This window comes from Girardinichthys multiradiatus, chromosome 18, assembly GCF_021462225.1.
Source record: "Girardinichthys multiradiatus isolate DD_20200921_A chromosome 18, DD_fGirMul_XY1, whole genome shotgun sequence".
In the NCBI taxonomy this organism is placed as follows: Eukaryota; Metazoa; Chordata; class Actinopteri; order Cyprinodontiformes; family Goodeidae; genus Girardinichthys; species Girardinichthys multiradiatus.
Genome location: NC_061810.1, coordinates 37,424,856 through 37,452,466, shown reverse-complemented (window position 1 = coordinate 37,452,466; position 27,611 = coordinate 37,424,856). Strand labels below are relative to the sequence as shown.

The window sequence follows — 27,611 nt, the reverse complement described above, 5'->3', positions numbered from 1 at the left end:
CAAAAAATATAAGATTATGACCCCTGATTGAACCAAAATTAATCTAATTGATCTCTTGATAGATTACATCACTAAAAGCATGTTAAAAATATCTTCCTGGTAGGTACAAACTGACACATGGGCAGTGGTAAATGGCACCTTTTTGTCAAATTATTTCAAATGTAGTTTCATACCTGACCTTTTTTGCTACCTATTATATGATACCGGCTAATTCAGTTTAAGATTACCTAACCTCCTGAGGGTACTCACAGAGGAATTAAATTTGATTTTCCGATAGTCAGTTGACCCATGAAATTGGCACACACAATTCAAAGTATCGATAGAATTTAAAGGTCGGCAAAATTTATTTTGTTCCTTAATTTTTCAAGCTTCGTAACAATATGCCATCATACATGTCAAGCAGAGCCATTTTGGTAGCCTAGGCGAAATTATAGTTTTGCCCAGGTCCCCCACCGTCCAAGTTGTTAATGCACAGCAGCTGAATACTAAAGGTTTAAATATGCATATAAACTGCTCCAGTTTATATATGTCCTGTTAAATACTTTAACAAATATTGTCAATTGCAGTCTGTATTTCTTGTGTAAACTGTACTATTCATCGAATATATTTTCCTGCAAAACCTTTACTATTATAATAGAAGTGTGTAAGGTAGCATTTAATAATAGATACTGAAGGTGTTCTACTATAGTTAAATGAAAATTTGAATCTGTGTGGTAGCCACAATTTATATTGTTTTCTGTCACTGCAAAGGTTTGGAAAAGGTTTAGCCACTTTACTGGCACATACTGGTAACTGGTATTGGTAAACAAATAGACTTTTAAAGTTTCCATATGGAAACAAATGTGGGAGAGAGCTTCAACATAAATTATCCAGAATGGATTCATAACATAAAACATTTTCTCTACACAGCAGCTACATTCTCTGGGATAGCATTAATGGGCAACTTTACTTTATGTTAACTTAGCTAGCCTTAGACAAACACAAACTGTAAAAACAAAAAGACAGCACAGTCCCATAACTTAATCTGGCAACTATTTTCCTGAGAATACTTAAATGGAGCCATAAACCCCTTAAGATTTCATTAAATGTTCTGTTATCCTAGTAACACTAGGGAAGTGAGAAATTAACAAACTATATTATTTTGTAAGTGTGTTGTCTTGCCCAAAAGTTTAAAAACATGGATACAGTGTTTCCATTTGTTTGGAGTGGCAGACCTCTATGTAAAAGAAGCAAAAGATGGAAATTAACACTGACAGAAAAACTTAGCTGATACTTACAGTCTGTCCACACTTAAGTCCACATTAATTAACAGTTACAATAATAAATCTTATGGCTGGTTGGGGATTAAGAAAATGCAAATAAGAGTAATAATAAATATCATAAAAATTAAGATTAGTTTAAACATTGCTTCGTCTACTTATTTTAGATCAGTTGATTGTGGAGCATTGGTAGGGAGGTTCAGATTTTGGCTTTTTTTTTGATTGAAAGAGATGGTAGGTCTATGAAATACTGAAAAACAACACGGTTACAGGGGGAATAGGGTGTTGTTTCTTTTTTTCTTTATATTTTAATACAGAGCATGAGCAAAGGGTGCCAGTCAAGACTTGAAATCAAAACTATTTTTAAATCATATTTTTTTTGGTTCTTGTTTTTTATTTGTTTGAGTTTTTGCCGCAGCACCTCCTCCAGCAGTTGGAGACCTAATTAACTATCTGTATGAACTGATGGCAAGATATGAAAAAGTGTGAGGGAAATTTACATGGTTATAAAATGATTTGTTTACAAGTATGTCCTTAAAGTAGTAACAAAGGAAAATTTGATAACGGGTGGATACGAAGTAGGGTTGCAAATTGAGCTGGATCCTTAGTCTGGAAGTCATGGAGGAGACTGAATGCAGGTGTAGGAACCAGTGTGTGACTCCTCTATCTCTCTTGCAGGAATGTCTCCCTCTCAGACCCAGCAGCAATCTCAGACACCCCAAGAGGGAGGAGATCTCAACCTTCGCAAAAAGAGAAAAAAGCAAAACAAGAACCCTTACCGCTACTTGACCTCCTTCCTGCATCGCAAGCCGTCTGAAGAGGACCAGACAGGCATCCTGGCCAGTGCAGACTCTGAGGGCCTAAATTATGGAACTCTGCACTGACCTGTGTCCCCACCAAGCCATTGGACCCAACTAAACTGGCCCATCATGGATGAAAATTACAAAACACCTCAGCCCTCCCTGCTCAGCCACAACGAAAACAAAATTTTCATATAATCTGTACAAGTTGATTTGTGTTTGAAGAGCAGCAAACTGAATCCTCCAGGGGCTGGGAGTCTCATTTGAAGACAAGAACAATTTTTTCTGAGGAATTTCACTTGAAAATGCTCTGAAAATATATAATGTATATAAATAGTAAAACAAGGGAATTAAGCTTCCTCTTACAGTAATAAGGTGTGTTGGTTGAGTATGTCACAACACATTAAAAAGATTTTTCACTCATGTATCATTGAAGGGTTCATATCTTTAGGTTTTTCAGTGAAACAGTGTACTGTTAAAGCCTGGTGCGTCCTTGTACAGGGACACGAGTCTACCTTTCCTACAATACAAATAGTTTCAGTCTTTAAACACAGGGTTCTTACCACAAAATATACCTCAGAGTAAACGCAGAGTTGCTGTAATTCTTGTGGTATACTGTACGTACTTGACCTTTTTACACTCTAAAGGTAAGGATAAAAAGGTTTATAACACTCACCACTCATTCAAATGGATAATATGGCCTAGCTTAATCTTATTTGGATTATTTTCATTATAACAGCTGGCACATTGCATTTAATTAGAGAAGATTGTTAGCTCTGTTTCATTACGCCCGTTGTTTGGGCACAGTATTATGACTAAAGATCATAGCCTTCATGAGATCTCTTAAAAAATGTTGGAACTTTCATGCTCAGCAGAGGTTGGACTTAAAGAGCAACAAAACAAAGTGTGAAGTGTCTGTATGTATCTCATTCTTAAGAAATCATTTGTGAAATTGGGCACATATTGAGGTGCCTTTGCTTTGCCTTTTGTTGGTTTTTATTTTTCTCTGACATAAACTGCCTTTTTTCCATCGCCTTCTCACATTTGTCACTCTGAGGGAGTAGGAACTACAAAATGTTTTTTTTTTTTTTACTTTTTTCTGGACACATGGGACACATGGAAGAAGGAATGCATGAGTCTTATTTAATTTGTTTAAACAACAGTACCAGAATACTTGTAAAAAATGTGGGGGCAGGATATCCCAAGAAACCTGCACAGTGAAGATGTAACCGTTTGACAGCAGCTGTTAGAGAGGAATGTGATTTCTTCATAAAGCTATAAAACAAGCAATGGGGAATATCTAAACAAGTGGCCACCCTGACTGTTTATCTCTTAAAACTGTATATTAATTGCTAGCTATTTCTCTATATGTTTGCAAATTTTTTGACACTAACCGATAATGAATGTATGTTTTGCTGTACAGGAAATGAATGTCCCTACGTCGCAGTGCATTGAATGACCTGTCAAAATGTGCACCTGTGATTTTCTGATGACGAGTTGGCAAAATAGGTCAAATTTTCTGTATTTAATGCCCACGCCCGTTCTGCTGGTGACTACTTTTGCTGATGATATTATCTTCTTTTCCCTTATCTATCTTTTCGATTGTTTCACTAAGGCTAATTCAGTTACTCAAAGACACATCAAGCAGGTTTTTTTATTTCACCAAATCGCAATGTTTGTGCGCTAAATCCGAGGTTATCCACATGAATGATTCTCTAAAATATCTTTGGAAAAGTGAGAAAGTGGTGATTGCTTGAAGGCGAGCGACAAACAATAATTGGTTTCGTGTAAGATACAAGGAAATAATCTATATTTGTTATGTACTTTACATGGTGTGTATTGTATTTGTAAAGAGAAATCAAACCATGTTTTACAGGAAGGCTTTCTTGTATGGGGATGTATGAATAGAAAAAAAATGGGATGAATATCCCAAGTTAAAAGAAATTAGATTATATATCAAAGTATTTGCTTACAATATGGCTTTAAGTGGATGTTTTTAAAACATTTTACGGTGCCTAATTTGTCATACTTTAGCAGACATTATTTTATCTGAGAAGAAAAGTACACTTAATGTTAGTACCGTACAGTGTATTATTGCCATAGCCCGCTGGCTGCACAAGGTGAGTAGTATTTTCTCAGATGTATTAGTATGTGGATGCCCATTGGGGAAATGCTTTAGAAGCAGAAATGTGTTGCCCTCTCTTATATTTCTGAAACAAAGTAATAATGTATTTTGCCAGTTCACGAGCAGACATGTAGATTCACTTCGGTTTTCTTCGCCTTCACGTGTCCAAAGCAAATACACCTAAAGGAAACGTTTAGTTTTTTTTACCTTGTTTGGTTTCCTAAAAGCAATGGACATGCTGTAGACATGTACAAAACGTGCTGTGGAGGAAATTGTGTTTACATTAGTTTGATGAAATAAAGTGTGTTAGGGCATAGTTGCTTTGAACATTAAGACTTGGTGCTATGTTTAACTTTGTGGTGCTGTAGAATAGAGGTCTCAAGATTTATTTCTGTTTCCAGAAGGAACGTTTTCTCCACCCCCTCGGTGTGTGTGTTTGAGCAGCTAAACTAGCTCTGGTAGACCTTGTCCTAATCATAACAGTGTGACTACAGTGATAGACAATACTGGAAAAAGTAGACATATAACCTCAATTAATAGAGACTTGTTACATTCAATGAACTCAAAATGACCTGTTTTCTATAGTGTGTTTTTGCTATGTCTGTCTGTGCTTCCAAGGTACCCTCTTTAAAATATATTTGTGACGATTGAAATTATTAACCCAGCCTAAACGGGAATAACGTAGCCTGACTTAGATTAGTACTTGTCACAGGACACGTGAAAGAGAATCTGAGAGCGGCTTCAGGTCAGGTCAGGTGGAGGGATCTTTTCTACACACTTCCTGTACAGTGCTGGAAAGAAGTATTCACCTTCTTTAAGATTTCTTCTATTTTGCTTTTTTTTTGTATGTTTTAGACCATTAAGCAAATTTTAATATCAGACGGCATCAAAATGCTGCTTTTAAATGTGGGACAAAAGCCATCCATATAACCTGGTCTATGTGAAAAAGATTATTTTTCAGACAGCTGAGCTCAATTTTACTAGCCATACCTAGGCCTGATCACTGCCATGCCTGCTGAATCAAGAAATTCCCTAAGCAGGATTTTTATGTCAACACAAAGTTTGTTAAAAGATCTCAAAATGCAAGAAAACATGAAGTGATCTAAAGAAATTCAAGAACAGATGAGAAGCAAAGTAAATCCACCAGTGACGTAAAACTAACACAGCATTTCAGAAAAAGAATATTATACCGAGAGTCAAACATGGTAGTGCGATGGTCTGGGGCTACTTTGGTGCTTCAGAACCTGGGTGACTTGCTACACTTGATGAAACCATGAATTCTGCTATCTAGCAGAGAATCCTGAAGTTTGCAACCTTACTCAAAAAAAAAAAAAAAAAAACTAATTGAAAGCTGTGGAGTCATCTAGTTCGGACTTTGATCTGCTTGAAATGTTGGGGGATGGCCTTAATCCAGACCATTCATGCTTGAAAATCATCAAATTTGGCAAAATGTAATCAATTTTGCAAAGAAGAATGAGTCAAAATTCCTTCACAGTGGTGTAAAAGTCTCATTGCCAGTTATCGCAAATGCTCAAGGATGGCAAAACCAGTACATAGGTTTAGGGACAATTACTTTTTCATATAGAGCCTGGTCAATTTGGATAGCTTTTTTCTTATTAAATGAAATCATCATTTCAAATAGCATTTTGTAAATATGACAAAAAAGCAAAAATAAGAAATCTAAGGAGCAAAATCTATTCCACAGCAATGTAGGTTTTTGGTCAACAGCACTTATTTTTTCAAGCACACTACTACAAGGGCCGCAGAGTCTCACATCATCGCACCATGAACTTTTTTAAATGAAAAACTCCTATTAGTACTGTACAGTTTAGCCTTGACTCGTCCACATTTGCGTTTATTCTCATGTCAGAAAAGCTCATACATGCCCACTGCTGTTTTTTTTACAAACAGGCAGTGTCTTCCGGGCTCGTAATTTGTTTCTTCGCAAAATTCAAAGGGAACATGTGCAGCGTATAAGAGGGCTGCTTTGGACGTACTGTTAGTTACGTTTTCAGTTCTGTTTATCTGTTTTGTTGTGGGATTTTTTTTAGCTCACAGCTTTTAGTGCATCACTAGCTGCTGACAGGATGATACGTAACAGATTTGTTTTTATCGTATTAATCTTGCATGTAGAGACAATTACAAAAACACCTATTTAGCAATCATTCATGGTCATCTGAGCTAGTGTGTTATTGGACAGAAGCTAGAAGTATGTAGTGTTTTCTATATTCTCTTTGTCATTTTTTTGTTTGTTCTCCATGTGTACCAGCACTGAGAAGCTAGAATGTATAATTATCGTATGCTACAATAAGCACTACATTATTGACTGTTTTAGCTCATACTCAAGCAAACCCAGTAGTGCTTAATAAATAAGAAATTCCCATGCTTCGTTTTACTTTCATGCACTGAACTCTGCTGTACATCACATGTTTACATTGTGTATTTTACATGTTTTTGTTTTGATCATGATGTCCATATGTAAAAATTCAGAGCTAAACATTTTCCACTTTTCTCTTTTTTAAAACGATAACCCTGATTGTTTTGTTTTGGTTTTTTTTTAGAAATGCCATTCTCTTCTGTCACTGCATCAGGTATTTTGATGCTTTACTTAACTTTTTTGTGAGCAATTAACTCATACTGTATGGTGCTGTACCAAAGCCTTATGTATAATATCTGTAGTACTTTTTCTTTCGTTTGCCACTGCTATCCACTGAGATCATGTCTTGCTCATGTTCAACTGCCATTAATTTTCGTCCTTTTTCAATCTCTTTTATCTTCGAGTAAGCAGAAACCTGAACAAACTAAAATGTTAAAAAAGAAACACTGGCTTGTTACCAAACAGGCCTGGATGTACAGAAGCAGTCGCCATCACACGCCTTTATGGGGGAAAATGCACAAGCTCACTCTTGATGGCTCATCATGACGTAGACATGGGCCTAGCACATGATCTATGCTCTATCTATGGCATGTCTATGAGAATATGAACGTAGTGTTGTATCCATGTCGCCATATCATTTCAAATGCTTAGTCCTATACAAGATTTTCCTCTCAAATTTTTGTATTTTGATATAATAAAAAAATCAAAAGAGGTTTTATTTTTGTTGTGGGGTTCTTTTTTGTTTCCAGAATGTGAGTATGATGCTGTAGTTCAAATGCTGGACACAGGGGGTGAGTGTTGGTCAGGAATTGAAGAATGAAGTGTGATGATAATCAGGTCAGGCTTTCTGCTTCCTTTTTTTTCATTTCTAGGACATACTGGTCAGAGCAGAATAGAAGTACCAAGTTTTATATTTATTTTTCCCTCCAGCCAAAAACACACATTTGAAATCTATTCTTAGATGTGTCAAAATTATCTTAATTTAGAATGAAGGAAGAATCCAAACATCTGTTTAATTGTTTCACCCTCATGTTGAGGAATGAGCCACAAGAAGAAATACAGGCAACCTGAAAGAAAATGAAGTTCCCTCAGAGCAACATTTGTGCTTTTGTTTAACTTCTTTTAGACAGGATGAAAGCCAAACAAGAGAGCAGCCATCTGCATACACCTGAGCAAAATCTAAAGTTCAGTTAATTCACTGTTCAAACACTCACCCTGAGGCCACAATGGCTGGGTTTCAAACACAACTTTGAAATGTTAAGGTTGTGCTATGCATGTTTATTGTTTAATTTAATTTGCTATACACATACTATGACGTTCACTCACCTTATGATAAAAAAGAGAAAAAATGCTCCACTGATGATTTCAAGTTTTTATGTCCCAGCTAAATTTTATGGTTTATTTTCATGTGATAGAAGTTTGAATTTCTGCTTTCATTTGACACAAATGCATCATTAATAATTGAAGACATTACAAAATTGAATTCATTACAATGTTGAAGCAACAGTTCATATCTGAAAATTTAAAAATAAATTAGTCCCAGGAAAGAGTACTAAATATTTCCTGCAAATCGTTAAATGACTTCAGCTGTTGTGTCAGTGGTTGGTGTCTTAATGAACCAGTTAAGGGTGAACAACATAAGTAGATCTGTTGGATCGAGGTGAGGCTGTTGGTGCTTTTGTTTCCGGATCTCAAAAAGTCATTGTCATCCATAAAATTCTGCTGACAGAATTTTATTTTCCACAATTGCACTTAAATGGATTAAGTCTTATCTGACTGACTGCTCTCCCAACTTCTCAAAGTCCAGTCATTTAAATCAGCAACCTACAGTCTGTCCACTGGTCTTCCTCAAGAATCTAACTTAGGACCTTTACTGTTCTCACTTTATATAAATGACCTCCCGACTGTTTGTGTTGATGTATCTGTTTAAATGTGTGCTGATGACACCGTAGTTTATGTTCATGGTAGTAATATCTCCCTGGTGGCTGAGAAGCTTACTAACTCTGTGGGTAATATCACAGCTTGATTGAAACACTGCTTCCTGCAGTTAAATACTTTTAGGACAGTGGCAATGTTTTTCACTAAATCTAATATTAACTTCAGTGTTGAATCAAACGTTTTTGCCACAGGAGAAACTATGTAGATTGTGTCCAAATAAAAATATCTGTGGGTGATAACTGAATCAAATTTGTCATTAAAATCGCACACCAAAAGGGTCTGTAATCGGATCAAATTTAACCTCAGTTATTTCGGACACATTTATCATCAGATGTCCATACAGGGAACAAAAATGTACATGTACTATGATTTTGTCCCATATTACCCATTTGGTCTTAAGTTAATATTACAACTCTAAAACTTCTGCAATCACTCTATACACAAGCTATAAAAAATCCTAATAAGAGAACATACATAAATCATCACTGTCCATAACTACAAACATTTCAAGCTCATCCACACCGAAACGCTCATCCATGTCTTTATGGACCTTGCATGGACCTTGCTTTGTGCACTGGTGCACAGTTATGTTGGAAGAGGCAGGCACCATCTCCACACTGTTCCCACAAAGTTAGGAGAGTTAAATTGTCCAAAATCTCTTGGTATGCTGAAGCATTCGGAGTTCCTTTCACTGGAACTAAGGGGCCAAGCCCCACAGCAAAATCTCTACTCCACCAAGCTTTAAACTTGGCAAAATACAGTCAGACAAAACAGTCAGGCATCGTTCTCTTGGCAAGCCCTAAACCCAGACTCATCCATTAGATTGCCAAAATGGAAAAGATTATCATTCCAGAGAACATGCAACCACTGCTCTAGAGTCCAGTGGTGGCGTTCTGTACACTTTGCTTTACAGTTGTTGGCTTGGATGCTGCTGCTCAGCCATGGAAACCCATTTCATGTACACACTGTTCTTGAGCTAATCTGAAGGACACATGAAGTTTGGAGGTCTGTAGTGATTAACTCTGAAGAAACTCGGTGACCTTTGCACGCTATGTGGATCAGAGTCCGCTGCCCCCACTCCATCAGTTTACGTGGCCTACCACTTGGCTGAGTTGTTGTTGTTCTCAATTGATTCCACTTTCTTATAATACCTCTGACAGTTGACGGTGGAATTTTCAGGAGCAAGGAAATTTCACAATTGGACTTGTTGCATAGGTGGCAGTCTATCCTAGTACCATGCTGGAATTTACTGAGCTCCTGAGAGCGACCTATTCTTTACAAATGTTTGTAGAAACAGTCTGCATGCCTAGGTGCTTGATTTTGTACACCTTTGCCCATGGAAATGATTGATTGATTTCAATTATTTGGATGGGTAAGCGAATAGTTTTGGCAATATAGTGCATTTTAACATCAGACAAAGATAACCCGAGTAAGTACAAAATGCCGTTTTCAAATCATGATTTTATTCATTAAGAGAAAACAAACCGAACTGATTCTATGTGAAAATAAATCAGGAAATTTTCACAGTTTTCAGACACAGACGTTATTTTTTTCTAGCCACATCCATGGCTGAAGAAAATATGGAACAGTGCCAAACCTTCCCACGAGTAGCTGGGCAACCAAAATTACTCCAAGAGCACATAAATGACTCTTCACTGAGAACACAAAATATCCCACAACATCTAAAGCAGGGGTGCCTAACTCCTATCCTTGGGAGCTACTATCCTGCAAATATTGGATGCATCCTTTCTCCAACACACCTGAATAAAATGGCTGAATTCCCTCATCAGCATGTCATTCAGTCATTCAGCTCTGCAGAGTCATGGTAACAAGCCAATCATTTGATTTATGTATGATGGAGAAGGGATGCATCTAAAAGTTGCAGGACAACAGCTCTTGAACGCTGGAGTTGGGCAACCCTGATCTGCACTGCACACCAGCAGGTCTACCTCTGGCAAAATAGGGTGGCACAACCATGTTTATATACTTTTTTTAATAAATAAAGTCATCAATTGGAAACTGCCTTTCATATTTGCTCAGGTTATCTGTAAAGAGGCATATGCCTTTTCACAGTACTGGATTGGATTGCAAACTGTCAGGCTGAATACTGAGGAGAACTATTTTTTTTTTTTTAAGTCCACAAAAAAGTCACACACTTTCCAAATGAGCGCAGGAGTGGAGTACAATGTGTCACCATTAGGGTTGCCAAATTTCAAGCAGAACAATAGAATAAGCCTGTCAGGGCAGGGCCTTTTGCTGCTCTTACCTGGGGAACTACCACATTGTGCACAGTGATGAACCAGTGGTGCTTTGATATACCTGAATGAATGGTCTCAAGAAAGTATTATGATCCATGCTTTACATTTGTACCAAGGAATATAGAGATAAACTAAATCATTGTTAAACAATGTTCCAATGATAAAACTTCACCATATTCCTGCATACAATGATTAATACTACTGGAATTGAAATATTATAAAGGACAATGGGATCAGGTTCCGGTTTTCAGCCTTTTGTACCTTAGCAGTTTTTTTAAAATACAATATCAGATAGAGTTTATACTTAATGAGCATACTTGATGGTAACACTAATTGGTTTATTTTCAATGTGTGCTGTGCATCACCTGAATTCTCTCAGCAGAGATCCTTGAGCTCATCAGAATACTGAACAGTTTTCAGATATCATGTTTTTGTGACTGATATGTTTCCAGGCCTATAATCTCTCATGAGGAGCTCTATTCTGCCTAAATACCCTTGATGCTCTCTGTGTCCTACTTTAGCTTCAACATCCACATAAGTTCTCCAGAAATGTTCCGATCCCATTCAAAGCGAGGGGCATTTGTTTGGGGCTTGTGTTAAAACTGGCTTTTTTTTTTTTTAAAGCGGACTGGTGTTTATGAACATCGCTACTGATGGGATTCATAAACTGTTAGGAACAGAATTTATGAATGCATCCTCATGTGATGAAAACAGAAAATTTTTTATATATAAAGCTAGAAACAGCTGGAAGAGGGACAAAGAAACAAGTTCATGTTCTTCCACTGTTGCTTTAATTTTACATCAATGTTGCTGCTGAGTCCCTTTTTTGTGCACTTAAGTTGGAGCAGATTAAACAGAGCAGACCTATTGGTCTGGTTGCTCACCATAATCACTCATCTGGGATTTAATTTAAGCTGTTGTAAGACCTGGTGCAACAAGAAGTTTGTGGTATTGTGATACCAGTTTTTTAAGGCAGGGTAAGTGCTTTAATGGTCAAAACAACATGAGCTAGATTTGCTGACCCAAAGTATGATATTTTCTTTAACCAAAGTTTTTCCATAGTCCAACATGCATCTCTGTAGTGAAACTATATATAAAACCATAAATAAACCATCCATCGTATTAAATTGGTGTTCAAGTGTCACTGATGGGCTGCCTTCGGCCGTTCTCAACTCAGAAGAAAATAATTATTTGCAAGGTGAATACAAACATGTAAATGTGATGTATAGCTGATAATCATAAGCAGACAAAAAAGACCAGTTGTTTTGTTTTGAAATTTGCCCCCAACAGAGACTTCTCAAAAGGGAAAACCAATTGAAAATACTGATGTAACTTCCAGTGAAAACTGAAGTGGACAACTGTGAACCAGAACAGAAAAAATACTGGTGGTAGTATGATGATCTTGGGTGCTTTGCTGCTTCAGGACCTGGAAGACATGTCATAATTAATGGAACCATGAAGTCTGAGCTTTTCCAGAAAAGCCTGATGGAGAATGTCCGGCCATCAGTTTGGGACCTCAAGCTCAAGGGCAATTGGGTCATGCAGGAGAACAATGATCCAAAGGACACCATCGAGTCCACCTCTGAGTGGTTAAACAATGAAGGGTATGGAATGGCCTAGTGTAGCATTAAATCTGATTGAGATGATGTGGCATCTTAAATACGTGGTTCAAAAACCTTCCAATCAGAGTGAATTAAAATAATGATGTAATGTAAAAGACTCATTTCCAGTTGTTAGTTTAGGAACATATCTTCTATAAGAAGATGCACAGTACTGTGTGTGTGTGTGTGTGTGTGTGTGTGTGTGTGTGTGTTTGTGTGTGTGTTAACCTGCATATGACAAACAAACTAATAGAGAATAAAGAAATGTAAAATGAGATACAACTTTGGGGGACCTTTCATTGAACTTTTTTAAGAAAATTGGAAATCTCTGTGAAAATTGAATACATTAATAGCATCCTTCAAATGATCCTGCCATACATTATCTAATGACCTAACACAACAAGTTGTAAAGTCCTGTTGTTAAAATGTCCGCTAAAGCTTAATATTTACTGATGTGGTACACATGATGAAAAGTTTGAAAATCAATAATTTATGCCTTTTCTTTTTGTTTCTACAGGTTTCAACCCTGCTTGTCAAAATCTCAAATCCATGTTTGAGGCACTGTGCACTGGCTTCATACTTTAGACTTGGATAACAAGTCCATCTATGCCTGACATATCCAATGTGACAGCGTGTACCGTCTTTCCCACTTTCACTCTAGTGTTGTGGTTGTGGCAGCTGCTTTTTCGATCTTCTGAAATCCATCTTTTTATTTCACAAAACGGGCTGATTATACATTAAAAAAAAACCTAAAACATAGAAACAGTGCCTTTCAAAAATATTCATACTTAGTTTTATGATTTGAAGGTTTCACTTTTGTTTTGGGCTTTACCTTTCTTCATGATTATGATTCATTGATTTTCAAGTGATGATTTAGTACATTACTTTAGGTTTGTTTTTCTTACTTACTCTGTTTATGGTGCATTTTATGTTCTGTTATTTGTTTTGAATTTTCTTTGTCTAGATTATGTCCTTTACTTTCTGTTTAGTTCCAGTCATGTTTTGTTTTCACTCTCTACCTCTGCCATAGTAATCAGCTTATCCAGTCCACTGGCCTATTCCTATGTCTCAAGGTTTTCACCTGTGCTATGCTCACTAAATACTCAGTTTTTCAGTCTACTCCTCATGAATACACCCTATTTGTTCATGCCATGCAAAGCTTGTCCATGTTTTCGACTGCATGCCATGCCTGCTGAGCTGCTTTTTTCTGTCCGTCTGCATTTGGGTCCAATTCCGTGAGCCTTTTATGACACCTATTGAACATTTTCTTTTTTCTTTTTTTTTTTTACATAACTACGAAATTTAACATGTTGCGTTCGGTTTTTATGTGAGATATCACTTTGTGCATAATCGAGAAATGGAAGGAAAATCATACATGGTTTTAAACATTTCTAACAGATAAAAATTTTAACAAGTGCAGCCTGCCGCCTTTTTTCTTGACATTTAAGTTGATTCCATCCATCTTCTCATCAACTCTGACCACCTTTCCTGTCGCTGCAGAAGAGCAGCATCCCCTCAGCTTAATGTTGTCTTCATCATGTTTCACTCTGGAAATGGTGTGTTCGGGGTGATGAACAGTATTATATGTCCCTAACACATGTGGGCAAAAAAGCGTAACTTTAGTCTCTTCTGATTAAAGCACCTTCTCCCTAAATGGCTGACGGAAAACTGAAAAAGGAACTTTTTATGACTTTTTTCAATGAGGGCTTTGTTCTCGACATTCTACCATGAACCCCGATTCTCCCACCTGGACTGTTTTGTCGTTTTTCCATTTCTGCTCCTTTGGGACTGAACAGAGCTCCAAATGATTTTCAAAATTTGGATATTGTTTTATAACCAAACACTCTGCTCTCTGCAACATTTTATCTGACCAGCTGTGTTTATTGGTCTTAATGATGCTGTTTGTTCATGAATGTTCTCGAACAAACCTCTGAGGCCATCACAGAACAGTCGTATTTATACTGAGTTTAAATGATACTTAACTGGACTCTATTTACTAATTATGTGATGTCTGAAGGAAGCTGGTTTCACCGGAATGTGATGGGTATCGGAATAAAGAGGGCTAAATACAAATGCACATCACACTTTTCAGATTTTAAAATAGTAAAATATTTTAAAAAGCATGGATTATACTTTCCTTCCAGTTCAAATGTTTTGCTCTACTTTGAGTTGTACTATCACATAAAATGTGGGAAAATGTTATAATCGTGTCCTCTAAACAAAAAACAAAACCTGAATTTCGCTTAATGTGCCTTGGTTAATGTTCACATCAAAAAAGAGGCATGATGATTATCAGCCATCTAAACACCAGTTTTCACTCCTCTCACTGTTACCGCCCACCCACACTGGAGGGTTATGTAATTATTGTACCAAGCGTTACCTAACACCGCACAACTGCGGTTCCTCGATGCTCGTGAATGTAATGAATCAGCCCCTGCCTGCACACCCTGACGCCTACATCAAATCTGGGTCCCTGGTTTGGAAAAAAGGTCTGGGAACCCCGGAGGCTTAAACATCCGAGGCGCGGGCACCATTCCAGTTTCACCAGTGCGCGCTCCCGACACGCACGGAGCGCAGACTCTCTCTCTTTCTCCCTCTCTCTCAGCCTGCTGCTGGGAGCCAGCCACGGAAACGCTCTCCAGCACTCATAAAGCGATGCTGCACCTGATCGTGGGCTTTCCTGCCAAAAACATCTACCTCAGATGATCAGCCCTGCCCTCTCTGAGTGAGCGAGTATCCGGCCTGCACGGTTCTGCAGTGCGATGCTGACAGCATGCTTCCTATCCGAGGAGCTGATCGCTGTGCAGCATAAAGGAGGCGGCGGAGAGCAGCGCGCATTATCACAGGTAGGCTGCCGGAACCCTCTCTGTACATACGGAACCAAATTAAAGGTGAAACTTCTCCAGCTGTCCTGAAGGAGTCATCACAAACCGCTGCCTATTAAACCGATCAGACAGTTCACACTGAAGCTGTGAACTAATCGATGGGTATAATCTGTGTGGTGCGAGCCCTATTAATGCGGCTTTTATCCACCAGGCCCAACAGGTCATAGTACACTACCGGTAAACTTTTTACCATTGTTCATCGACGAGGACTTCAGTGTGCATTATATTGCATAATGGGTTATAAAACAGACTTGAGTTTATCTGTATAGTGCGCTGTCTGGTCACACAATGATGAGTCTGCTGCTATGCTTAGCAACAGGCCTGCAACAAGTGCGGGCTTTATAACACATTTTACCATGTCATGCGCTTAAAATGTATACAGAGGTTGGTAAGATTCTCACAGCCATCCAGGAAATGACACTTATTGCCAGCCCAAGTTATAAGCAAACTAAGCAGCTGCTTAGAGGTTCCTCAAACCAACAGTTTTACTATTGAATGTGATTGCTGATGTTTAAAGTATTATCTATTGGTCAGTGTAGTCAGACTGAAAAACGTTTTTTTTTTTTTTTCTGATGTAAACATTTTAAAAGTAGCCTAGCTGTTTTTACACTTCACCTTTCTACAAGGTACAATCACCTAAACTGTTGGAATAAGAACAAACTTTTAAGAACGATAATGTTAGATGTATAATTAGAGGTGCACTGATCGAGTATCTCTTGGCCAAGACAGATATACAATTTCCTTAAGGTCTGACTTGTTGACATTGATTTTGATCGATTGTGATTTTGTTTCTAAGCACTATAGCTTGTGAAAATGGCAACAATGTGCTGTAAATTCATTGATAAAGATAATAGGTTTGAATCCAACAAATAATAAAAGAATTGGAGGATTTTTTCAATTAATGCATCAAGGAATATGTCCCTAACCATTACCTGATAAAAACTCTATCAAAGTTCCTCAAAGTCATGCTGTGGGTTGGCGAGTTTATATTGAAATGATGGGAGGAGTGATTTGGAGGAGGTATTAGTTGAATGTGATAATGACTGATGGAATTTGAAAGATCCCCAAATCAAATTCTATTTATGACCCCAGCATAGCCTTGAATTGGCTCTGATGAAAATCCCAAGTGCTTAAATACAAGGCCACTGGAGGTCATTTTTGGAAAAAAGAAAGAAAAAACAAGAAGCTTGTAGACTGAGCCAATAAAGCATAATGTAATTCCTCAGTGTGTGACACAATAATTGAGTATAGTGCTGGCATATGAGCAGATAATTTAGCAAACGTAATTTTGAAACCATTCTTTTTTTCAGGCTATTTATACCAAACGACACAAGGATTCCTGATTCTCTTTATTCACAAACAGTTTTACTTTTTAGCATGCATTGGCACGTGCAACTAGTAAGTTATGTGTCATTATATATATTTAACAACAACAAATGAAGAAACTAAGTTATCTTTATGTTTTTGGAATATATGAGTGAGGTAATATCCTTAAGATATAGGAGATCAAACAGTACTTGGAGAGTGGATCAACACCTGTCACGTTTCTTGATTCGCAAGACGCAGGGGGTCTTGCCTACAAAAAGAAAAAATCGGGGTGGATTCAATAGTGAGTAGTGTTTTTCATCAGCTTGCTTTCAGAGAAGCCATAGTAACCAGCTCCTGCACTAGCCAATGGGGGGTGGGGGGTGGTAGATTCAGGACAGGTAGACAGTATGTGGAGCAGCAGACTCTCTGCTTTGACCCTTGCACAGAAGAATGCCTTCAGATCTCAGTTCTCACATTACTAAGAGCAGATACATCCAGGATTGCTAATAGTCCTGTATGCACATTTATACTGAGGCGCTGAGATCTTTATTTCCATACACAAAAGTAAAACATTTTTTGTTGACCCTTATAAGATGTAAGGAGTTTGTCATTTCATATTGATAAGAAAATTATCATGAAATGAAACATTTTTCTGAAGGAGGCCAAAACAGTTCTCGGGAGGGGTGCTGACAAATCCTTGACATCCAAACAGTAGGGCGACTTGTCTAATAAATCAGTGTAATTCCTCGAAAAGCAACGTCTCTCCTCCAGCCTTCATCCAATCTCAATGGTTTGGATGGGGGTGCACTGGCCTCCACCACTTCTATAACACCTTCTGTTTATAGTTTAGAGATGACAGATATAGGCAAGGCAACAGAATCAGTGCTTTAATGCCTGCACAGAAGCATGTTTTTATTTTATAAAGGCATTCCTTTTCTCATGCTTTTTAGACTGAATGACTCAAGGATCCTTAAAAACCCCTGTTCCCCAAATCTGTTTTTGCATTTTTGGGAAGCATTGGGAACCTATTTTGCAAAAAAAAAAACAAAAAAACAATTGAAACCTTTTTCAATGAATCTTTCAAAATAAGGATAAGTAATATCTTTGCCTTCTGAACTGATCCTCATTCAGCTGTTAGAGGTGTTCTAACAGAGTGGAAGCAATCGTAAACGACAACAACTCAGCTGCATAGTATAAGGCCAGGTAAAATCGCATTCTGATGAATATGGTTTGCATAAGTCGCCAAGTGTAACTTCATGAAGTGGGTTTCCATGGCTACGCAGCTGCATCCAAACTTTGCATCAACAAGTGCAATGCAAAGCATCAGACGCAGTGGAGTAAAGCATGCCCCCGCGGGTCTCTAGAGTTCTGTACACATGTTCTTTGGAAAAGTGAATCACAGTTCTCTGTGTGGCAATTCAACTAGATGAGTCTGGGTAATAGTGTGAGGTTGATTTTCAGCTGGGCTTGGCCTATTAGTTACACTGAAAATAACTTTTAATAAAGCAGTATTCAAAACATTTAGGACAATTTAATGCCCCCAGCTCTGTGGGAACAGTTTGGATATTGCCATTTTCAGTTCCAAAATTGTTGAAATAACATGTTGCAAAGCAAGGTATGAAAGGCTATGAGTGAGCTAGTTTGGTGTGAGGGAACTTGACTGGTCTGCACATAGTGCTGGGCTCACCAAATAGAGCATCTTTGGGGTGAATTGGTGCAGAGACAGCAAGCCAGCCCATCTAGTATCATCAGTTCCTAAATTGATAAATGCTCTCCTGGAAGAATGATCATATATTTTCATGAACTGACTCCTAAACCTTGTGGAAAGATTTCCTAAAGAGTTCAAACTGTTATCGCTTTACAGGGTGGTGTCAGCCTCATATTAAAGCCTGTGTATTAAGAAAGGAATCTCACAAAGCTCACGGGTTTGTAAAGGCAATGCTATTGGCATTATAGAGCAGGAATAATAGCAAACTTTGTTGTCTTAGAAAAAGCATGTCAGTTGCCAGAATTTCTAGTTGGTCCAGCATGATTTAGAAAATTGCTATGGAGCTGGTCAAACACAAAAACACAGTAGTCTCTTACTTGCAGGTGAACATGCTGTGTGTTACAAAGTCCATCCGCTTATAAAAGAAACAAACATTAGCAGGAAAGAGTGCTGTTGTGTAGGTGTCATAGCAGCAGATGTCAGCAGCATAGAGCCAAAGATATACTTACTTTTCCTGAAAACAGTGAGGTTGCTGCAAAAGTGCACAGTCTTCCATTCTTAAATGTTTTTAATTTTGTAAATGTATGATAATGGTCTGAAAAGCTGACGGTTTTTCACAGTTTTTATGAGCAAAGCAAGTTATTACCCAATGTTGCAGAGTTTTCTCCACTTTGATCTCGAATTCAAAACTGACAGAAAACAAGGAATATGATAACTTCCTTCTTTTATAGAACCTATTTGACAATAAGCTAAAAACCTAAAACTTTCTAACATGTTAAGGCTTAAATATAATTTCTCAAATTTTCTGACCAAATTATTTATTCAGAATTTCAGTCCATACTCTACATATTTCAGAATACTTAATCAAATCATTCTATAACACCAGTAAATACATTGGACAACTTTTGTCCACAGTTGTTTGTGTCATAGAAATGTAGTATTAAATGTAGCCCAATATTACACAGTACTATAACTTCTCAATAACCACAGTGTTGAGTCAGCCCCTCTCTGTAGAAACTGTTTCTATAGATGCTGCATTATAGTCGCATTAGACTGAACAAACATCTGTAATCTTGTACTGTCTGGGTGTGTCTGGATTATGTTGGCACTCGTGTATTTGATTTCTGAGAATTAATGTTGCCTTCCTAAAATACCGTTCTTGCACAATAAGATTTTCTGCCATTCACTATAAATAATGCATCATTTGCCTGTTTTAGAGAAAGCAGATTTGTAGCTCACTGCAAGGTTTGGATTGTCTTCCTGAGTGACAGACGGGATTGTTGATTAAATGTTTGGATCAGCATGGGCCTGCTGTTCACCCGACGTTCTGGCCTTCATCAGGGATCACTCACTAAGAGGTTTGAGCAGTAATATCTTTTCTGTGTAGGATAAAATAATCTCAGTCTAGCAGATTTCAAGAAGATTAAAGAATCAAATTGACTCCCACCAACGACCAATTTACCTCCTTCACTGTGAGAGGTGACATGAGTCAGGAAGCGCCCGGTAACAATTATTTGGCGGCCTGAAACCTGCAGTAACACTGCCTCGGTTGAACTGGCTGATCATGTGTCAGAGCTTCTGGTCAAAGGTTGCTCTGAGGCTTCATTTGTCTCCTTGTTGTGTACTCATCTTTGCTGGAAGAGCATCAAGTCGCAATAGATGGGACGTGGGTTTCCATGGCAACCACACAGCTTTTTCATCTGCATCTACAATTTTCATATATGTATTTTGTCAACATCTGGGCTGATTTTTGGAGATCCACAAAGTCTGCACAACACATTCTCCTACAATGTTCTGGGATATTTGCTTTTCAACAATATCTTTATAGTTTCAGAAAGTTAGAAAACACAGGCATCAACTACACTACTTAAGATAGATACTGTTTGTTTATCTGTGTTTGTGATGCGCCAGTACACACCCACTAAGGGGATTATAATACCTTCTTTAACCGCTTTCAATTTAAAGCAAATACATTTTTTTTAGATTCTACTACAAGTTTACTATAAGGATGTGTGGTAATTTAACTCAAGTGAATATCTACCAGCAAGCGCTTGTAAAGAGTTATTGTACTTTATTTAAAGAGTTATTATACTTTGATCAAACAGTCATAATTTGTCCTTTTTTAGGACTTTGGTTAGTCCACTCACAAAACAACTGTCAGAACTAAAATCAATGGAAAAAGAGAGTAATGCAAAGTTTTCAGATGAAGATATGTAGCTGAACTAACATTTTTATGACCATTTGTCTCCATGATTCAGGAAAATACCTAAATACAACAACAAATAAACTAATTAGATGGCTTGTTTATAGGTACTAAATGGAAGTAGGAAGGGACAAAATGGAAATGTGAGGGTACAAAACGAGGCTGCAAATTGATGTAGGGGCAGATAGACTGATATCTGATTTTCATTATAACTAATGATGTACCTTAAACTTTTGTATCTTTTTTGACGTTCTGTTTGATAGATTAAACTTTTGTTGTGTGCGTAAGAGTCTGGACAAACTTCGATAGATTAGAAAAATAGATAAAAATAGTATCTTTGTTCTTGTTGTGGCATTTTCAGTTTACAAAGCAGGAACTGAGCAGCTAGGGGGTGATGTGTCTATAAATTATTATTACACCTTTACACTAAAAATAAAAAAAATTCCCTTTGAAAATCTCAGTTTTTCTTAACAAAACAAAATTTGCTGATAAGGATGAGAGACTAAAACCAGGTGTTTCAATTTGGGAACCAAAGATAAACATCTGGTTAGTTTTATTACATAATGGGAGAATGTGATGATATTGAAATAAGCATTTAATCCATACCTGCCAATAAATTGTTTTACGTCCATTTACTGGATTATTTAAAAATTGCTATAATTTGTTGATTCCATGCATGAAGATCTGCATTTTCCTTTTCATGGAGTGTAATGTAGAAGCCTCAAAATAAGTATTAGGCTCAAACTTTGATTCCAAGTTGAAAGGAAAAGGTTAAGCTTGACTGGTATGTCTAGTATTTCTAAAATATATGGTTAGGCTTGGAATATTTTCTTTTAGTTTTGTTTTATTAAAGTTACTGATCATTTTTAGAGGACCAAACTCCATAACCTTACTATATATTAACAGTAATATGGTGGGAAAATGTGTAGAATAGCTTTTCCCTGGCTTTGGCTGCCCCCTCATTTCATTTGTAATAAAGGGCTTGTGACTGACAGACTGACATTTTTACCTGCAAGTATTCACACAGTAATTTTCTTTTCAACATGCCTGCTGATGCCGGTCCCACAAACAGCATGGAGGATTGTGCATGCTGCCCTATTTTCCTTGCAGAAATGCCATATAGGCCATCAGATACCAGGTGACATCCTTTGTGCTTGCTGCCACGGTCTCCTGAGATCAGAGCTGCTCCTCCCCCATTAACTGTGATAGGTAAAGGGCCTCTTTATTCATGCATCCAGAATCCAGCACTATTTGATACTTTGGGCATGAATGATGATGGAAAAGCTGTGGAAGCAGCACTGCTGCTTGATTTAGCAGCTGTGTGGTGTGGTGACTTCAAGGTTTCTAAAAGGAAAACCAGAGAAAAATATGTTGTTTTGACAGGTTTGATATTTTTTTGGTTTTCTTGCCCACAATGCAACATTAGTAGGTGGTATGCAAATGAAGATCACTTGAAATCTTGTCTCCTCAGCCTTGCTGTGTATGCTATTTGGAGCATTTCTAAATTGGTGTACTGTTACAGTGTTTGGATTATAATAAGTGATTACTTCTGCGCTTGTTTGTCTTGGTTGTCAAATTTTCTCCTAGAAGTTATATCAGACAAACCTGCAAGTTTTTCATCATGCAGGTGCTTTAAGCAAGCTCGTCCCCTCTGCTATGTGCAGGACGACAGATTCCTCCACTCAAACAGACTACCTGATGTACTATAATGAGCAAGGCCATGAAATATTTTCTTATGAATGGAAAGAATTCAGCTCATAGAAATGTATTTTCCCTTGTTAGAAACACATAGCCTTAAGATTGGTTTTAGGTTACATTTATAGTATTCAGAGGGTAAAATTATACATATTAATTAGTATTTCAACCTGGAAAAACTCACATAACGGAGAAACAACAAGAAGACGGTTAAAGAGTTTATTAATGAAAGATTATTTCTTTGGCGCTTGGAACCCTGAGGAAGACGTAAACACTGAGGATGAAGTGGGTTTGAATAAACATCTTAGGATTATGATTAGGTATGTCTTCCTCCCCGGGATCCGATCCTGGTGGTGGCGTAGGCCTTGGTATGGAAGGAGTTGGGAGCCTATGGTGGAGAAGGGGTGGAGGAGGGTCGAAGCTCAGCAGAAGAGCAGTGTCTTCCATGCAGAAGGCCTTTAAAAGTGATGCCCTGGGAGATGATTGGCCGAGGAGGAGTGCGGACCTGCCGTGGATTGGAGCAGCCAGTGAGGAGTGATTGGATGTGGCTTGGTGGTGAGTCTTCCATGTTGATTTTTCGTTTAAACTCCATAACTCAAAAGTAGGAGGAAAATGATACATGCTGTTCAAAATTGTTTACGAATAAAAATCTGAAAAATCCGGATATGTGAACGTGTGCATATTTATTCAACCGCCCTTACTCTGATTCCCTGAAATAAAATCCAGTAAAAGCAATGACCTTTGAAAGTCACCAGATTACTAAAAAGTGTCCACCTGTGTGTAATGTAATCTCATTATAAGTGCAGGTCTTTCTGTGAAGAGCTCTGAGTTTTGTCAGAGAACATTAGGGAACAAACAGCATCACGAAGACCAAGGAACAGAGCAGACAGGTCGGGGTTAACGCTGTGGAAACATTTAAAGGGCTGTTCAACCCCCCCCCCCAATCTAAAAATGAAAAGAGTATGGTAAAACCCCAAACCTACCAAGATGGAGAACATTAATCAGAGAAGCTCTGACTAGACCTAAACACCCCATGTCGGAACATAACACCTCCACTGTGGCACATGGTGGTGGCAGTATTACACAATGGGAATGGATTTCTTCAGCAGGGACAATGAAGCTGGTTTAAGTTGATGGGGAGATGCATGTGGCAATTTCGGAGGAAACCCTGCTTGAGGCTATAAAAGTTTGAGAATGGGTCAAAGGTTCACCTTTCTGCAGGTCAGTAACCCTGAACATAAATACAGAGCCACAATAAAAATGCTTGTTGTGGTCAGAAAGGCCTAGACGTCAACCTAATTAAAAGGTTTGGCAAAACTTGAAAATTGTTGACACTTTTCATATTTTTCTTTGGGACAAAATTTGAAAGCTGCTGTATATATCTTCTCTATTTCATTTTACAGTTATGCACTTCTTTGTGTTGGGCTGTCACATCAAATCCAATCAGAATACACAAAAGTTTGTGGTTTTAACGTGATGAAATGTGAACAAGTTTAAGGAACACTATTCCAAGGCACTGTTCACTCATATGAGAAAACTATAGATGTTGCATCCAAGTGACCATTATATAACATAACTTTATGTAACATTGTTTCTGGATGGCTGGTATCTGTGTAATGCATTTTCTGTCCTTTGGCAAGGTTGAGTTGATATAAAGTGTGAGATGAAGATTAAGTGGAATCCAGCTTGCCCAGTATTCCTGTCTGCTTGTTAGCATCCTGCTGACTCAGAAAGCTTTATGGAAGTCCAGGAGTAGGAGCAACTGGAGCGCCAAGCCAGAGGGGCTGGTGGGAAACTGCTACTACAGCCGCGGTCAATAGTAGGGGACCATTTTTGCCTGTAAAACGTTGTTTACAGATAAACACCCTCATAAGTCCAGAAGGATGTTATGGGAAAACCGTGGGAGAGCCAAGTTTGCTTTATCAGGACATTCCCAGTGTTTGATTACCGTACAGAGGGAAAGCAGTAGTAGTTAATATATGAATTAAAACAAAATGTTCTTGCTGGGAACACAAAATAAAACTTAGATGCAAATGAATATATTAAAAGGGTAATTCTAACCACAGATTAATACTATACTAATTCTATGGTAGTGAATAAAACCAGTAACTGTTTGATCCCTGTGAAATAGTGTTCATTTATGATGCTGAAGGAAAAGGAGGAAAACAAAATTGAAGCATCTTAGCAGCATCATTGAACAGCAATAAATAGTTGGAGCCTTATAGACATTCTCACAATCTGCCTTCTTTGGCATTTCGTCAACACATTCTAAACTTAAAAAATGTAGCTATAATAATATTGAGTTGTAATATGTTCAGCAGATTGAAGATATGCTAGTGTTATATCACACATTTGTTACACGCAGCGACAAACTGCTTATATTTTCAGACAATTTTCAGATTCCATGAAGACGTTTGTGTTTTGTTTACGACAAATGAATAATTAAAAAATGTCTGAACAATGTCTTTACAGTTTTATATTAATTCTTACATATATTATTCAGTTTTATTTATAATGGGTTTGTAGCCATATTCAACCAAGTCTCCTCCATGGTTTGCTGGGAAATTACTTTGTAACTTTACTTTGTTTTTCATTTGTTGAATTTCTTGAGATTGGGGCTTGATGTGTTGCCTTTTGAAATGTTTTAGCCTACTTTGTGTTGTCAGGGGAAGTAGGCTATAAGTATGGCAGTAATCACCCTGGGCATGGCTGATGAAATTAAACCCAAAAAATGTTAATCACCATTAATTCATGATTTAACAAGGGGACGATTATTTTTCAAATAGAGCCAAGATGGTTTGAATGCCTTTTCTCCCTTAGTAAATTAGTTCTTGAGGATTTCTCACATAAAAAATGACAAAATAGTAAAAACACAATAAATCTGTAAGGTGGGAAATATATCTTCACAGTACTGTACAATTTAAAGCAAGAGTGAAGGGAAAATCAGTAAACGTGGGTCTCTAGCTGCTGTGACAAACATATCATTTATTTGGAGAGTGCGAGAGTTGCTTTTCAGCAAATATCTGTCAGTTCTAGTAGAAAACAGAAGCTGCTTCTCTTGTGAAATCCATCCTGTGAATTTACAGCCTGACATCTTTTATCACCAAGGCAGCCCACGACACTTCAGCATGATGTCATCACAGATTACAGTCATTACAGTCATCGTAGCCTCGAGTGGGTTAACGTCTGGCAGCTTTACAGCTTCGGACCCTCCTACCCGCTCACTGTGACTTTCTCTCCTATCTTTCCCCACTCACGTTTCTCTGTAGCGAGCTGTTGCAGCAGGGCAGCATCATGGAGGCTGGCTGCGTGGTTGCCGCGGTGATTGAGAATGCTGCCTCAGGACCCCAGGGAGAACCAGGAAGTAGTGACGTCCTTGAGAGGTGAGTTACTATTTTCTCTGGCTTTGTGCCTGCTTACCTAGATCATGAAAAGACCAGATAGAAAAGGCAATGGAACGAGTGGGTAGATTATTATGCTGTGTATGTATGCTTAAATTTGCATTTGAGATACTCGGTCAATAAAAGCAGAAGTGAGGTTAAAAAAGAGGCCCAGTTATCAGAGTGAGTTAGAGAGACTCCAGCAGCTTCAGACCTCACTATTTTTCACGTGTTATGCTTATGTAATTTGTTGGGTCCTTCTGGATCACATACATGTTGATGTCTGTGTTCCAGGCCATATTTCCAGGTTTGATCAGGCTGAATCTCTGTAACCAAACTCTCTGTAGTCTTTGTGGCTTATAAAAGTTTGTCTGAATGGACCTCACCCTCCACTCCTGAATACCTTGAGTCACATTTCAAGTGAAGGTTTTGTGAAGCACTCCCTGTGAGTGGATTGTCTTTATGGCTCACTGAATACATGAGCTTTGAGTGCACATAAAAGACCCAGTGGATCTTTTCTTTGATTTAAGCAGAAACTGTAGATATTTTTCAGACTGATCTAAAGGGGGGATTCTATGTAATTGTTCATAGTTATAGCTGACAGGAATACATGTGTATTTTGTTGTTTTTTATTGATAACATTTTAAAATTCAGAAATAACAGCTTCAGTATGACATGTTTTTTTGTGGCATGCTGGTGCAATGTCATGATTTCAGCCCAAACCACTAAAATACTTATTCATAACTTGCTCCCTCTGGTGGATAAAAGTAGAAATAAAACCGAGAGGCCTTATCTTCCATGAGACGATAGTTCAGGTCCTGGCCCTTTTTAAACCCCTTTTTGCCTCTTCTGCAGTGATTTGTTATCATCAACTGACCTTGACAAAGACGATGCCTTACGTCAAGCTACAATCATTAATCCTCCAGAGGAGAAGCAACCACAGGAGACATCCACTACCCTGGTACACGCCTTTACACACACACACACACACGCAAACATAGCACTGACTCATATCTGATGCAAGAGGATACGTAAAACCCAACAGACATGTTGCCCTTCCTCCATTAGGTTGCTTTGGTTCTTCAGTTGATTCAATGTCGCCTCATCATGTCGCCTCAACAGATCACAAGATTTTTGTGCACGAGTTTGAATTCATTTTGGGCATTCTCAAATCCAAACTAAACTAAACATAAAAACTAAACATACAGGCTCAAATACATTCATATATCCCACTAATATTTGTTGAAACTGGTATTGTGACCATCAATGAGCTTGTAGCATAATTTTGGCTGAATATTTGACCGTTCTTTGTCTCTTTATTAGAAGTCTTTTAAAGTGGTTTAGTCTCCTTTAAAGTATCTGGATTTCAACCTTAGAATATAACCGTTAATTGGGTAGAGGTCAGAGCCATTCCGAAAAATTAAGTTAGTCTGCCTTATCCAGTCCAAGGCTGCTTCTCATATGTGTTTTGAATTATTGTCTTGTTGGAATACTCCGTTATGTCAGAGTTTGGATGGAGTCATTATCTTTTTTACTTCATACACTTTGTGTAATGCATCAGTATCACCAGCAGTGAAACAGACCCTTAGAATGATGCTGCCATCACCATGCAATGTGTTCTTTGGTGTTCAGTCAAATGAACTTGTTATTATTGTGGCCTAATAGTTCAAACGTTTTGCTAGAAAGCATTTGGCTCATCCATGTGAGTAGCAAATGCAGCCATCCCTGCCTTCTTTCTTGGTCAGAAGTCAACATTAAAAGAAGCACTTCAGTTCCAAAAAACAAAGACTTTAGACTTGACTTAAAATCAAACTCTTAAAACTCGAGACTTCACTTAGATTCATGTTCTGGGACTAAGGTCTCATTAACAATCTTTATTGCATGTAATCAAGAGTGAAAGCAAGCTGGTATGTAAGCGGGAGACTGCAGCTCTGACAGGTAATGTGCCGCATGTACATACAGTACCTTGCAAAAGTAATCACACCCCTTAATCCCCGATTTGCTATGAAGCCTCTAGAAAGTCCTGGTACTACTAATTACCTTTGAAATTCCCATAATTAGTGACATGAAGTCC

General features: G+C 37.9%; 2 protein-coding genes across 6 annotated transcripts in view; both read left to right on the top strand.

Annotated features, from left to right (window-relative positions):
- igsf9ba (immunoglobulin superfamily, member 9Ba) overlaps window positions 1-7,273 on the top strand; it is a 115,221-nt gene extending 107,948 nt beyond the window's left edge. For all 4 annotated transcript variants that reach the window (XM_047391518.1, XM_047391519.1, XM_047391521.1 and 1 more), the window contains one exon: window positions 1,938-7,273. In XM_047391518.1, coding sequence (XP_047247474.1) covers window positions 1,938-2,143 — 206 coding nt within the window. In that variant the 3' untranslated portion in view covers window positions 2,144-7,273. The remainder of the gene's footprint in view (window positions 1-1,937) is intronic.
- A 7,513-nt stretch (window positions 7,274-14,786) lies between these two features.
- arhgap32a (Rho GTPase activating protein 32a) overlaps window positions 14,787-27,611 on the top strand; it is a 42,987-nt gene continuing 30,162 nt past the window's right edge. For both annotated transcript variants that reach the window (XM_047391912.1, XM_047391911.1), the window contains exons 1-3: window positions 14,787-15,204; window positions 25,427-25,540; window positions 26,393-26,498. In XM_047391912.1, coding sequence (XP_047247868.1) covers window positions 25,452-25,540; window positions 26,393-26,498 — 195 coding nt within the window. In that variant the 5' untranslated portion in view covers window positions 14,787-15,204; window positions 25,427-25,451. The remainder of the gene's footprint in view (window positions 15,205-25,426; window positions 25,541-26,392; window positions 26,499-27,611) is intronic.